General features: G+C 40.5%; 1 protein-coding gene across 2 annotated transcripts; it reads left to right on the top strand.

Annotated features, from left to right (window-relative positions):
• Positions 1-1,180: 1,180 nt before the first annotated feature.
• Positions 1,181-14,465, top strand: hephl1b (hephaestin-like 1b). 2 transcript variants are annotated; one of them, XM_046411210.1, is made up of 20 exons: positions 1,181-1,534; positions 3,536-3,780; positions 4,989-5,201; positions 5,585-5,803; positions 6,074-6,328; positions 6,800-6,968; positions 7,702-7,841; positions 7,929-8,060; positions 8,782-8,987; positions 9,146-9,275; positions 9,439-9,651; positions 10,599-10,815; positions 10,918-11,057; positions 11,141-11,266; positions 11,377-11,483; positions 11,630-11,855; positions 12,329-12,468; positions 12,647-12,800; positions 12,906-12,920; positions 14,040-14,465. In XM_046411210.1, the coding sequence occupies exons 1-20, from the start codon at positions 1,362-1,364 to the stop codon at positions 14,126-14,128; spliced, it is 3,309 nt and encodes a 1,102-aa protein (XP_046267166.1). In that variant the 5' UTR covers positions 1,181-1,361; the 3' UTR covers positions 14,129-14,465. The 2 variants fall into 2 exon arrangements, with proteins under 2 accessions (XP_046267166.1, XP_046267165.1); XM_046411209.1 differs by having other exon boundaries at positions 1,182-1,534; positions 14,037-14,465.
• Positions 14,466-15,153: the final 688 nt, after the last annotated feature.

Below are 15,153 nucleotides of genomic sequence, written 5' to 3'. Positions count from 1 at the left end.
GTCAACCTTGCATTTTGACTTTGCTACATTTGTGAGAAGTGACCTCAAAAGCCTGGTGAAGAAATGTTAGAAATGAGCCTATTTATAGAGGAAACGTGCCCCAGGAAATGTGTTTAACAGGATATTTGGGTGGTGTGCCATGAAAAAACAGGATGTGAAACATTAGTTGAGCAGTTATTAGACAACTAATAAGCCTACAAAAGAAATCAGTAGTATAGTAAGGACTGTAGAGACTGTCCCAGTATGTGTTGAGGATTATCACAAGTATTACACTCACCTAATAAATGAGGGGGGTGAGACCACAGTGACTATTATGCTGTTTGTGTATTGGAAAGGTGCCCTGAATCTGTGTGAAGGCACATACATCAGTTCACCTTTCTACAGTTGTACTGCTCAAATTTGGCCAGCAGGTGTCAGTCTCACCCCTTTCTGTTTGATGGATGACACAAGCTTGAGTTTAAAAATTTCCACTTCTACACCGTTGCTGAAAATCCCTTAGGACCATCACATAAAGCGGCTATGTGAATGCACCTCGTTTTAAATTTGACTTAACTAAGATGGGGGTTTTTTTTGGTTTCCCCAGTAGTTTTTTAAAGTGTAACTAATTACTTTAGTCAGGGTTAGTAAATCCTTTTTCTAATGCTTTATCCTTCAGCAGGAGATTTTGTGCAAAATTCTGTGAAGAATTGATCGACCACAACCCATTTCTTAACTTGACTTTTTAAATTTTTTTATTGTCTTCTTAAAAAGTGTGATACCAACAAGTGTTTATTTATTTACGAATTATGAACATTTGCATCTGGATTATTAATAAAGAGAAGTGATAAACAGCAGGCAGAGGAGATGGATCTTTCACAACCTGAAAACACGAGTTGTTTTTGTTTAAAAAAAAACAAAACTTAATATTTCATGCACCTCAAAGTGTCCATACATTAACACGCTCAAATCCGTAGCCTCCAGGGACCACCTGTATATAACGTGCTTACTCATCACCTCTGGAAAAAATGACAAGCCAGTTCAGGCGACCCAAGACGTTTGAGTCTGCATTTTAGCACAAGTAGATCAATTACCTTAATTTCCCAGTAGCTAAGCAATTTCATTAACATCTTCTAACAATTAACGCGAGAGCACTGAGCGGTTATTATCCCTGCTCGTCTGATGCCACAGGAGGCGGTCACACGGTCGTTGCTCTGCTGCTGAATAGATTGACTGTTTTGCAGCAGTTTCATAAGCGCTGCAGCTCAGACGCCCGCCGTTTACGCACCGCTTGCTCGGAAGTGTCAGCGGAGGATTTCTAGTTTCTGTTCCTCAACCAAAACTCACACACCCCGTCTTGGGCCTGACGCAGTAGTCATCCGGACATGGCACCGACTTTTGCGCTGTTTATGAGTTGTTTGTTGTTACTTCTCTTGTCCGGTGCGGAGGCGGGTCGCGGGAGGGAGAGAGTTTACTATGTGGGAATAATTGAGGACTTGTGGAATTATGCACCCAGTGGAAAAAACCTCCTTAACGGGAAAAACGTCGGAGATGATGAGTGAGTTGTGATACCGTGGAGATATTTGGAGATATGTCCTGACAGTGAGGCTTGTTAAATCAATGACATCACCAGCTCATTTGATCATTCACGTCGTATCGAGTTCGGACTGTTGGCAATTAAAACTTAAGATCGTCAATCTGAATACAGAGATTTTAGCCAGAGAAGTTTTAGGTCTAAGTTCTGTGTCGTCTTGTCAGGAGGTGACCGTTTGTAGACCTCTGAAACTTTTAAGATGAGTATGAGTAGTATAAGATGAGACACTTCTTCTGCAGTTTGTCAGTGAACCGAAGTGAAACAGGAACTGCAGGCAGATAACCCTGTAATAAACGAGCGAGGATTTTTGCATTTCAACACAAATACTGTCTTTCACGTTATTATAGTTCTTGCACTTCAAGAGTAAGCAGAAACATGCAAAAGGGTGCAATGAGAATATCTTAAGTCTGTAATTTTTGAGGATTTTTCTGCATGCTTACCAGTTATTTTGCAGTTTTAGATGGATAGTTGAGTCCACAAATAATACTGCTAGCCTCACTGCCCCAGTGTCATGCTGTATATTGCATATAGTCAGTGTTATGATTTTGGTCTCTGTTCAGATCAGTCAAGGGCCAATCTGTTAGTTAATGAGTACCTCACAGCTTATTTGTGACCATCACCGTGTTCACAGTGATGTTTTAGCTGTAATAGAAAACAGAAAATGTCATCCACCTCCTTGATTAACCTGTAATTGAAAGTACCAAACAAACTTAGTCAGGATAAACTGAAAGGCTTAAAGAACGGTTGAGATAACCCCGCCCCCCATCCATCATATGAAGACATATGATGGACATAATATTTGCTAAGGTGGTGGACTGTGATCACTCTTGATCTTTTCTTGAATCCTTGTAAAATGCTGAACTTTCCTGATTCAGTCAACCAGCTTACCCAACACTGTGTGACTTATGCCAAATGCATGTTCAGATTTCACTGGTTGTACTCAAACCAAACTATTCCATCATGCACCGAAGAGTGTATCATATCGGCTATTTGCTCTTTCTGTTTTATTGATTATTATTATTATCATTTTTACTAATGACACTGGCTCTTCATGAAAAAAACTGTCACATGATGCGGTTGCATGGGATTTCACTGACAGATTGACTGCAATACAGAAAAGATCAAATCTCATATACTGAAATAAGCATGCCAACATAATGTTTGAAATGTTGTTTAAAGGGGATGAATGAGACAGCAAATTAGCACTAAGCTGTTCTTAGCATTGCCTGAAATCCTTTTGTCAGACAGGGAGGTTATCAGTACGACCCATTTATGAATCTAGTTCAAGTAAACCTCTTCCTCCTCCCTGTTACTCATGAGCTGGATACACAGTAGTGAAACTGTGTCTGCAACAGCTCCAGTAACAGGTTATTAGCCCACAGAAACGTGTAATCACGGTAATAACAAGTCTAATTGTTCAAGACCTGCAACCACATACCGTTTGTTCTGTGGCGTCGCATGTGCAGAGTCAGATAATCTCAAAGACAAATCGAAGCTTTTAGTGAAATCTGACAGCATGCTGTAAGCCTTTATTTATAATCTATATTATAAGCCTTTATTCCCCATATTTGTAGTTTGCAACTTGCTTCTTCTGTTTGTTTTAATTGCATGCAGTTGCTTATTTGGTCACAGTCATGTAGTCTGCATCGCAATAATAATTAGGTACTATTGTCATGCTGGTGTCATAGAGTGGATGTCATAGAGTAACTTTATTTTACCCCCAGATTTAAGTATCCGACTTGTTTTTACATTATTTGTGCTCTAACATTCCTTACACTTAGACCTTATCGCAACAAATATGTCTGTGGCATTATAGGGAGAAAAGACTGCATGTCATCCCGCATTGCTGCCTTTTTCAATGTGCCAATAAGCTGACCTTGACCTTGCCCAACAAGCCAAGACAAGTAGCTGACTTGTTCTGTTCTGTGTCTTGTTCTTTATGTCTTTTCTCCACTTCTGTCTCAGGCATGCATCTATATTCCTGAAAAACGGAACCAATCGTATTGGCAGTGTTTATAAGAAGGCCATGTTTCGACAGTACACAGACGCCACATACAGCCACCAGGCCCCTCGTCCCACCTGGTTGGGCTTTCTGGGGCCCATACTGCGAGCAGAGGTTGATGACATTATTGTGGTTCACCTAAAGAATTTTGCGACCAGGAACTACTCCATGCATCCCCATGGAGTTTTCTACGACAAGAGTTCAGAGGGTATAGTGTTACAAAACGCATATACAGTATGTACACCTAGAAGCACACCAATCATTGAGATTTCCCTCAGACAGAAGAGACACTTCTTCACTGAAAACAGCACTTGTGAGGGCACTCACCTGGTAGCTCATATCATGTGTTAAGCAGCCCATGTTCACCTACAGTCCGGGCCCTTTGCTCTCTCTTCCCTGCCTTTCCTGTCTCTCTCCAGCTGTCATTATCTACATAAAGCAGAAATGCCAAAAAACTTCAGGATTCATTAGCATTGCTTGAGAACGGTGCGAACCTTTGACCACACGGGCTCAGTGATCTGAAAATGTCTGCATATTCTGATACATTATTCAGCTCAATAGATATCACCTCTGCTGTCTGAGTTATTTACCCAAAAGCTGTGGTATTGCATAATGCAATTCTCAAAGCATAACATCTTGACATGTTTTGCTCATATGCTTCAGTGCCACACTGGCTCTTGTAGCCGCAAGCTGAAAAGAAGAAGGGCTGACAAATGTGATACGAACTAAAAGAGTCCAGTTAGGCCGGTACAATAGGTGATACAGCACAATTTCAATCCTCCCCTGTCACATATGGCTCTGAATTTTACAGCTTTTTGTTACGCAACAAGCCCCCACAGCTGTGCAGATGAAGGAACTGGAAGTGAAACTGAAATGAAGTTTTCCCTCAGATCATGACTGGACTCATTCTTTGTTTCGGAATTTGCCTGAGTGTTTTGAGGCAGATCCCTTAACAATCTCTTATGAGACAGCAAGTACATTTTGTTTTCAAAACTATTATCTTGGGTGGAACGGGAGAGAGATAATGGGATAGAGGAGGGAAGTTGAAGAAGAGTTGCATCAGCACTTCAGGACATAAAACTGATAAAATAAGCTAAATCTACGTTAAACCAAGTCATCTGACAACCACAAACTGGTACAGAGGTCAGAGTACCAGTAATATGTGTCACCAACTCTGAGGTAATTTATGTGTTTATAGATCACACTGACTAACGCAGAGCCTGAAAGCTTAATAGAGATAAAACCCACAAGAGGTTCATAAGATTATTGAACCTGTTTTGCAGTTGATCAATCATTTAGTTCTTGCATAGTATTTTCTATATCATTCTGCAGCACAGCTAATGCAAAACTGCTGCTGTCCATACTTTAGAGGAAGAGGAGTGATCCCAGCGTAAACATGTCGTATTTGTCTTCCAGGGGCACTCTATCCAGATGGGACGTCGAACAAGATGAAGATGGACGACTCTGTTCCCCCAGGAGGCAGCTACACCTACCGCTGGGAGGTCAGACCTGAATTTGCCCCTACAGATGACGATGCCAACTGCCTGACCTGGGTCTACCACTCTCACTTAGATGCCCCCAGGGAAATTGCATCAGGACTTATTGGAGCTCTGCTTACTTGTAAGAAAGGTAGAAAGAAATATATGTGACTACATGCTCTTCAAACTTCATCAGAAGAAATGTTTATCATAATGTGTCCGTGTATTGCCTGTTGGTTTACCTCTCTGTAAACATTATTTTAAGACCACATTAAATCAAATCAGTTTTTTAGTGTATCCCTTGTTGTTGTAAAAGTAAATTATGCCAACACTACCAAGACTTAAGCCCTTCATGACTAAAAGAGAAAACTGAAGACGAAAGCTTCCTAAGAAAAACAAAAATTTTGGGATTCATTCCTCTGCCCAAAACAAGGATTAAATGTTCCTTTTCTTCTGCTTGACTATATAATTAAATAGCGTTTTCATCTCCGCCTTGCATGTTTTTCTATGTCTCATCTTATTCCATGTGTGCAGGAACCTTGAAGGAGCCTAACGATCTAGTCCAGGGTCAGACACAGCCAGGATCTGTGGTAGAGTCCGCCCGAAATGATGTGGACCAGGATGTGTTCCTGATGTTCACCGTGGTGGATGAAAACCTCAGTTGGTACCTGGAGGATAACATTCAGAGATGCTCTTGTCCAGCTGAAATCTTCGAAGAAGACCCAGACTTTGAGGAGTCAAACCTGATGCACTGTGAGAAATGACTGTCTCTCTCAGATTGCATAATACTAAAATGACACACATAAAGTTGGCTGTTAAGAAGAATATTATTTATCCTAAAAAAATAACTCCCTTTAACTCCCCTGCATCCTGCTGGCCCAAAATTCTTTAATTTCTTATCTTATGTGATTTGCTAGTCACTTCCAGTGACTCCTTGAAGTGTTTACGAGAATGCTTAATAGCTCAATTCATTCTCTTTGTCCTCTCCTCTAACCTCTGCCTGTTCTCTTCTCTGTGTGACAGCTATTAATGGGTACATGTTTGGTAATCTGCCCGGAATCGACTTATGCCAGCACCGTGCAGTAGCCTGGCATTTGTTTGGCATGGGTAACGAGGTGGACATTCATTCTGCCTTTTTCCATGGGAATACACTGCTGGACCGTGGCCACCGCACCGACGTTCTCAGCCTGTTCCCTGCCACATTTGCTACAGCTACAATGGTCCCAAAAGCAATAGGAAAGTGGCTGCTGACCTGCCAGGTTAATGACCATTTGCAGGGTAGGGTACCTGACCTTTGACCTCTGTGTCACCTTTGATCTGTGGGACAGTGCAGAGCTGCTGACATGGGGGGAATGCATTTTTGCGAGGTACAGCTCTTTTATTTTGTCAGAACCAGGTGTTGTCAGAGCTTGTATTTTAAAGTTGTCTCCAATGAAGATCGAACTGATTGAGCCATACGTGTCCAACATATTGTGAATAATGCTTACACTTGTAAAATACCTTTCTTTTGTGGAATACCAGACTTTCCATAATGGCCTATTCATATTTCCATGATTTAAAAGAAAGGAAAAACAAATATTCACTCTATAAACCACACCTTTGGTACTTTTACATGTAGAGCTTGTTAGGTTGATTTTGAGTCATTAAGATTTCCTAAAAGGCTCTGAAGATCCAGTTTCAAGACAAGCTTTTACAGTTGATACATGAGTTAGGGTCCGTCTCATGTTTGTGTCTCTTTATCTGTTCCAGCTGGAATGCAGGCCTTTTATGAAGTGAATTCGTGCGGCAGTGAGGTCGGCTCCACAGAGATGGGCGGTGTTGTGAGGAATTACTTCCTGGCAGCGGAGAAAGTCCTGTGGAACTATGCTCCCTCAGGAAAGGATCTGATTAACAATGTATCCCTTACTGAGGCTGACAGGTTGGCAGACACCTTATCAAATTAAGAGTGCCATGCTGCTGCATCCACCCTAATCAGTAGTAACAGCGAGGGTAATTCAGATTCAGTCATTATTTAGACTAGTGCAATTTGTCAAAAGTTTGGTACCATCACATGCAGTCTGTAAAAAAGCAGTCAATATTTTTACTCCTTAAAATTGTTGCCAAGCTTGTGCATTCACCTAAAGATTTGAACTTTGAACATGAGATTATCCTGTTGTCATACTTAAATAACACTGAAGATTTTAAACAAGCTGAAAATGTGTCTTCATTTTTTGTTAGGATGATGGTTAATGTCACTCCAAAACTAGTGATAGGAGGAGTAAATCTATTTATGACTGTAATAAAACCATAAGACCAGTGTTTCAAAATAGTCTGGGTGATTTATGGTAAAGGTAGCTGCATCAGAAGTCTAAAAGTCTAAGTCCAAGTACGGGTTTTGCACTCATAAAACACTACAGTATTCAGAAGTTGCTACAGTGTCGGGAGTTATGCAGTGACTCAGTAGTTATTGTGTCTTTGTTAGTGTTCGCTGTCCTCCCACAATGAAACCCTGCTGACTGGCCAGCTATGTGCTTTGTCCACTTTGAGTGTTGAAAGATATTATACGCCACTGCTTCACTCCAGGCCACATATTTATTCCAGCCCTTCTCTTTCCGTGTGCTTGTGCTTTGCTCCCCCCCCCCCCCCCCCCCCCCCCCACTCCCCTTTCATAGTGCATCAGAGACATTTTTTCTTAGAGATGACAATAGGATCGGCGGTAGCTACTATAAGGTGATCTACAAAGAGTACACAGACAGTACCTTCACCACAGTAAAAACTCGGCCACCTGATTCTCAACACTTAGGACTCTTAGGTAAGCCCTGATTCCTGATTTCCCAGAAATCTCACACTTCCTTGTCTGGATATCGATGACTTAAAGGGTTTTCCTACCTTTGTCCAGGTCCAGTCTTGAGGGCAGAGGAAGGAGATACTCTTAGTGTGACATTCATGAATAGAGCTGATCGAAACTACAGCATCCATCCACATGGCCTGCACTATGACAAACGTTTCCAGGGAAGCAGTTATGACGACGGTGAGGAAGAAGTTGCACAGCCAGGAAAAACTTCACTGGCTGGGATATCTTTTAAATGTTTCAACTTGAGTGATAATATACAGAGATGATTCATTTAATTGTATTCTGTAACAGAAATAGTAGCTCATGGATAACATTCAGATTGACAGAAAATCTGCATGAATATTGACTGAACTGAAGAAAGTATTCCTGGCTGCTTTGGCTAGACTAATGCCTTCATTTCATTTGAATAGAGAACTGATGCTCATATGGCAGCTGAGAATTTTTTCTGCATGTATTCATCCTGAAAAGTTTAGTATAAATGGGTTAGAATATCTGTGCACTTTCAATAAAAAGAATAAATCAAAAAGTTATTTCATACCTGAAATGTGTTGCAATAGAACTAAATTTTAGAATGCCCCAAATCAATAAAGGAAAACAGTTTTCAGGCTCAATTTAGAGGCATATTTTCCAAACACCTCCTGGTTCATGAACTTAAAGTGCTTAAACTGCTTAAAATGAGCATGTGTAGAATTATACAGCTGTAATTGATATTAGGAAATTAAAATAACAGCAAAAACAAAGTGATGCAGAAAGATGGTAACTGTCAAGACTTTATATTCACTGAAAGAGAACTAAACAAAATAATGAGAGAATATCATGATCCCTTTGACTGTTTTCTGTGTAGATTGTTGAAGTGATGGCTGCTGATTGTTTTAGTTCTTTGTGTGCAATCCTGCAGGTGTTGACAAGCCAGGCTCGAGCATTGGTCCAGGGGAGAACTTTACATACATCTGGCAGGTGCTAGAAGGTCCATCTTCGTCTGATTCTCCCTGTATCCCTTACCTATACTACTCTGCCACCGATCCTGTCTCAGATACCAACTCTGGATTGGTGGGACCTCTACTCGTGTGCAAGAAAGGAGCGCTCGGGGAGAACGGAACCCAGGTGTTGCTTTTATCCATTCGCATGCACCCTGTCACTCAGAGAATTGTTGGAAGTACACACATTTAAAAGGCTTTAATCAGTCAATTTAGTTGTTTTTTTCCTGTTAAATAGTTGTGATTGATAAAACTCACTGTAACTATGTTTGCATCGTTTAACAGAAAGGGGTGGATAAGGAGTTCTTCCTTCTGTTTGCGGTCATGGACGAAAACATGAGCTGGTATTTGCATGAGAATATTGAGGACGCCGAGCTTGATGATGAGAACTTCGTGGAGAGCAATAAGATGCATGGTAATCAGTGTGTTTGATGAGGGCTGTGTAGTTATACCTCACTGTCTATAGTTCATTCAATATGAAAATTCATTGTTATTCAATTGTAGCTCACATGCCACATTCTTTCATCTGTATTTTTGTACTTTGTGTTTTTTGGTTTAAATTATCCCTTTCATTTCAGCTGTAAATGGACTTATGTATGGGAACCTTCCCGGACTGGAGATGTGTGCTGGGGACAAAGTTAGGTGGTACACCTTTGGTCTAGGTACGGAGGTGGACATCCATGGTGTTTATTTTGAAGGGAATACCTTCAAGAGGCACAACACAACACGAGACACTATCAACCTGTTCCCTCACACCACTGCTACTGTTGCCATGCAGCCAAACACTCCTGGTAAGTCAAACCCTACAGACACACACCAACACACGCTGTGGTGAAACTCAAAAACCATATCCCTTTCTCACACGCACACACACACATACACACAGTCAGAGTTCATTCATGCTTTGGGTTTTGTTTGACAGGTAGCTCTTCTTCCTTTATGGGAGTGTTTTCCTGCGACGTGTGCACTCTCAACACTTGAAAACAGGAAACATCACTAACTGCAATGAAAACAGGAAATGTCAAAACTATCTGGAGTATTTGTATCTGTTGTTTGACAATATTCTGAGATATCTTTGAGGTTGAGTTAAAGAAACTGAGTTAAAGAAAAACCTCCAATAAATGATGTAAAAGTATGATGTAATGATGTAAATAACTTCATAATTCTATCACCTTTTTTTCATTAGATGTTCTTAGGTGTGCAGTTCTTAAACTTTCTTAAAAAAAATACAGTTTCACAAAATCGTTTGATCTGATCTGACATCAGTGTTCGGTATGGTTATTTATACAATGAAGTACTTAAGTGGTGAGCCATACTGAAAAAATGTAAATATTGTTCATTTCAAACTCTGCACATCCAAGAGAAGTAACAATAAGCAATGTACATTTTTTGAGGGGAGGAAAGTTTTAAAGTTTCTCAGATAGTACGAGCACAGAAGAAAACAAAGAAGAAGAAAAACAGTCATAGTTTTGCTTTTACAAGCCAAAGCCTCTTTGCACTGCAGTGCAAAGAAAAATGGGCATTAACAATCAAGAGGAACACCAGCTAGATGTAATCGAATTGAACACTACAGTTCTCCCAGATAAACCACTGAAGTGTGTTAAGAGAGCTGCAACACAAATGCTTTGTTCAACTGCTGTGTGTGTGTTTGAACTGCGAATATCCGCACATACAGAAGAGCCACAAACACGTCCATTCATGTGTCCAAATCCCTGACCTCTTTTCACTCTCCTCACAGGTGTGTATGAGGTGAGCTGCAGAGTAACAGATCACTACTCAGCTGGTATGAGGCAGCAGTACAGAGTGAACCTCTGTCCACAACACAAAGTGAAGCACTCACGCACAGAGCCAACCAGGATTGTGCAGTATTTTATTAGTGCTGAAGAAATCGAGTGGGACTACTCACCTAGCAGAAACTGGGAGCAGGAGAAACACAGCACTGGATCGGAGGACAGGTGTGTTGATTTATTTCAGTGTTGCAGTGTTGCAAATCCTGTGATCAATGGGGTGACTTATTTCGGTTTGGTAATGGAAGCGAACTGGTTCTTGTCTCCCAGTCCAGGTAGTATATTTGTGGAGAAAGGGCAAAACAGAATTGGCTCGCGATATAAGAAGGTGGTGTACAGAGAATACACTGATGACACCTTCGAGGTTCAGAAGAAACGGCAGCCCAACCAAGAGCACCTGGGAATTATTGGTAAGCTGTGCTGCTCTTTATTACGATTCTTTTGTTTACCAAGAAAAGATGGAAGAAGACATGGGTTTTCTTTTTCCCTGCAGGTCCAATAATCAAAGGAGAGGTAGGAGAGCAGATTGTGATCACACTCAAGAACAAAGCCAGCCGGCCGTACTCTATCACTGCCCATGGAGTTAAGGCCAGCGGTGCGCACATTCCAGTCAAACCTGGTGAGATTCCAGTTTGAAAAGATAAATAAAATTCATGCTGTTGCTGGTGGTTTCTAACAAAACACCTTTTTCTCACAAGCAGCGGGACTGATATGTTCTCTTTCTTTCAGGCTTCATAATAGAGTTGACGTGGGATATTCCTGAAAGCTCCGGCCCAGGGGTCTCAGATCCTAACTGCATCTCTTACGCCTACTACTCCAGTGTTGATTTCATTAGGGTAACTATTTCCTGTATACAGTAACAATCACATGGAAGCACATAATTTATAGCGTTTCTGTTAATAGACTGTGTTAACTTGCATGTTTAGGTAGGAGTTTAAAATTACATGTTTGTGATGGAGTGGATTCATTTGTTTCTGCTCAGGATCTGCACAGTGGCCTCCTGGGGCCTCTTGTTATATGCAGGCCTGGTACTCTGCGGGGGCCCGACAGACAGAGGGTTGATGTGGAGAAGGAGTTTGCCTTGCTCTTCATGGTACATGATGAAAACCAGTCCTGGTACATGGACGACAACATCAAAAAATATCTTGGTGTCGACCCCGGTAATTTCGAGCCTGGTGAAGACTTTGAGGAAAGCAATCTGATGCACGGTAAGAGATCGAGAGGCACAGAGAATACAGCTGTTCAGTCCAGATTTATTGATCCTCATGAGAAAAATGGAACAACAGGAAATACGATGGGTGGGATCAACTGACAATGAAACTATGCTGCTGTATTATATTATTGTCCACAAGGGGGAAATCATCTTGCAGCCCGGTGAAAATAATAGAACACACATAGACTCAAATGTAATGTATATAAAATACAATAAAATGCACAAGACATATAATAAAAGTGTGCAAGGCTCAGCACATAGAAATAAAAGTTGAACTAAATTGAATCAAATGGTATTAGTTACTCATGTACTCATGCAGTTTGCAATGATTAGTGTTTCATGTTACAAGAGAAAGTGTAAATTATGTTTTTCCTGTTACATTTGTTTGCGTGACTGTCTCATTTTGAATGTGTGTGTGTGTGTGTGTGTGTGTGTGGTGATCTTGCTGTATGAATGTGTCCATTGAAGGGATCAATGGTAAGCTGTATGGTAACCTCCATGGGCTGGTGATGACACAGGGACAGAAAGTTGACTGGTATCTACTGGGAATGGGCAACGAAGTGGACATGCATACTGTTCACTTCCACGCTGAGACTTTTACCTACAAGGTAAAATTCACCACTATAACTACTGCTAAATCTGTGGTGGTCCTCAGTAAGAAAACATCTCTGTGCTCAGGAAGATTTTCTCTCTTATCTGATTTTCTTTCCTTTGTCTTCCTCTGTTGAACTATGTGTGTGTGTGTATGTATGTGTGTGTGTGTGTGTGTGTGTGTGTGTGGAGTAGACTGACCGAGTGCACCGTGCAGATGTCTTTGATCTCTTCCCCGGCACTTTCCAAACAGTGGAAATGACGGCCGGAAACCCTGGAACTTGGTTGCTCCATTGTCATGTGACTGACCACATCCACGCTGGCATGGAGACCACTTTCACAATTGAAGGTGTGTCTCAAAAGATGTTTGCATCTGCATTTATATATTTAGTATGTACATGAACATTCATTGAAGAGGATTTGCCTAATGTCTTTTTTCTGTCTTCATTTCCAGAGACCTCACCAATGGGTAAGACCTTCAATGAATGATACACATCATATTGAAACACCTCCCAGTGCACATTATTAATATCAAAAGTACTACAGTATTTCAGTACTGTGTTGATATTTGAGATATATATATATCACACGGTAGCACCTAAACAGATATTTTGATTTTTCAATGTGGCAACTGTACAACTGTAGTGACTATCTGAAACACACCACTACATCATTTTGTCTTATGCTACTGTAAAGGGCCATACTGTGTTCTGAAGTCCATCACACCTGCATGAGCCAGTGCTACAATATTTATTATTTTGTAACACAGTTTCAAGCTCAAACTTTGAGGACAGATTGATTTGCAACGTGATATTGACACGAATTATTGTAGACTTGGTGTTCACTGGGGTTGCTAACAATACTGTGTGAAAGTGAATAAAGAGTGTGCTGATAGACATTTCATATCCAGAGGGAATTATCGAAAACCAATGATAGAATAGAATAGAATAATGTACGTATACATTTTTAATGCTCAGCAGCACGGCTTGTAAAACTCTTAGCTGTGATGTGAATCAAGTTTTTAACATGCATAACCAAAGGACTGGTCCTTTAAGATCATTTATAGCTTCATATGGCCTGGTCTTGGTCTTATTTCTCTTGTCTAGTTCGACAGAGGTCAAAAGTGGGCTAACAGGTATTGGATTTTCTGTCTGTGCCGTTGTGTGATGGATGTTTTGCAGAATGTGATCTTTGTTTAGTTAGTATTGTGTTTAGGAAAAAAATCTATAATTTGGGTCAGTCATTCCTGACAAAAACAGCTGTGACAATTGAGAAATATACAGCAGCAGTTCAATTCTGCTGACATTGGATGAAAATACAATTTTTAAAAATAAATTTAGACTGTGACCTTTGAGCCCAGTATATGGGTGAGGATCACAGAATTTTGGGGTAATCCTGTACCACTGAGTGCACCACTTAGTAAGTGAATTCACAGATATAACTAAGACATAACAAAGGTTAAGTTGTGCATTTAAGACTAATGAATTTTGCAGTAAAACTCTGAATTTTACTTATCATTCCACCCCTCCACCCCCCCTCTGGTCTCTGACTTCCTGTTCCTCTTACCTTTTACTCTCTTGTCTTGCAGCCTTGCCAGCTGCGGCACCAGGAACTGAAGTCTCCACAAAGATGCTGCTTCTCACGCTGGCACTCGGTCTTATAACTGGACTGCATTAATGGAAGGACACTGGACTGTGTGTGGGTTACCACAGCACTGGTCATGAATGCACTTAAAATGCAGGGATAAAATCACTGTTGTGTATGTATTTGCAGGAGGTTATGTATGTGTATGCATATGTTATGCATTGATCAGAAGAGTCAAAGCATACCAACGACTGTAGAATCTGAATTATTTTCTTGTTAGTACTAAAAGAAACTTTTATATTTTGTGGGATGTGTCTGTTTTCTAACATGTTGCAATGTGTTTGATATTGTTTTGCAAAAAAGTGCTTTACCAAATATTTGGCTCTGGATATTATTGTGCAATAAAAACATGTATTCCACTGTGCTGAGATATTTGTGCATCACTGCTTATGTTCACGATGTCATCTTTCTTTCACGCCACACGGTGGCGTTAACTCAATGTGAATACAGAAAGTTACGAAGAAAATATGTCAATGATAAACCCTTTTCTTATTGTCTATAGTCCGCAGGAAAGTCAGCAGCGCCGTTCAACTCAACTCTTTTTTTTATAGCTTTATGGCACTTAAATGTTCATTTTAAATGTCACTTATTTATATTCAGGTCCCCATGGAGACTAATACATTTCAGAGCAGGATACGGTCTTGAAAACCGGTGATATCCTTTCTGTAAGGTAGCTGATCAGATCAACAACCTAAATATTTTTGATAAGGTGCAGGAAATAAAAAAAAACGCACTAGATTAATTCTATCTGATGTGCGTGACTTGTAATGGGCTTGTGAATAACATGTGCCATCACCAACAGTGTTGTGAGATCAGTTGATCAGTTAATTGATCAGTTAATGGCTAAACAGTTTGATTGATTAATCTCGGATCAATAGATCAAATGCCGCGTCAACACGAACGCTTTTACGGGTTTCAAAGGCAAACTGTAAATTTCAATGTGGGCGGTTTTTACCTTTATTCCTGGTGATCAGGCGTAACTTGGTGTAACAGCAGAAATTACCATATCAGTGTTTATTTAGACAGGGCCACTGTTGGTCATTCAGTGATTGATTTGC

This window comes from Scatophagus argus, chromosome 14 (assembly GCF_020382885.2).
Source record: "Scatophagus argus isolate fScaArg1 chromosome 14, fScaArg1.pri, whole genome shotgun sequence".
In the NCBI taxonomy this organism is placed as follows: Eukaryota; Metazoa; Chordata; class Actinopteri; family Scatophagidae; genus Scatophagus; species Scatophagus argus.
The sequence above is the reverse complement of the archived record's forward strand: the minus strand, read 5'-3'. Positions and strand labels throughout refer to the sequence as shown.

Coding starts and splice junctions, on each gene's coding strand:
- hephl1b (XM_046411209.1), top strand. CDS start 1,362: ATGGCACCGACTTTTGCGCTGTTTATGAGTTGTTTGTTGTTACTTCTC. Junction 6,329..6,799: donor GGTTAATGACCATTTGCAGG/GTAGGGTACCTG, acceptor TATCTGTTCCAG/CTGGAATGCAGGCCTTTTAT. Junction 11,484..11,629: donor CCAGTGTTGATTTCATTAGG/GTAACTATTTCC, acceptor GTTTCTGCTCAG/GATCTGCACAGTGGCCTCCT.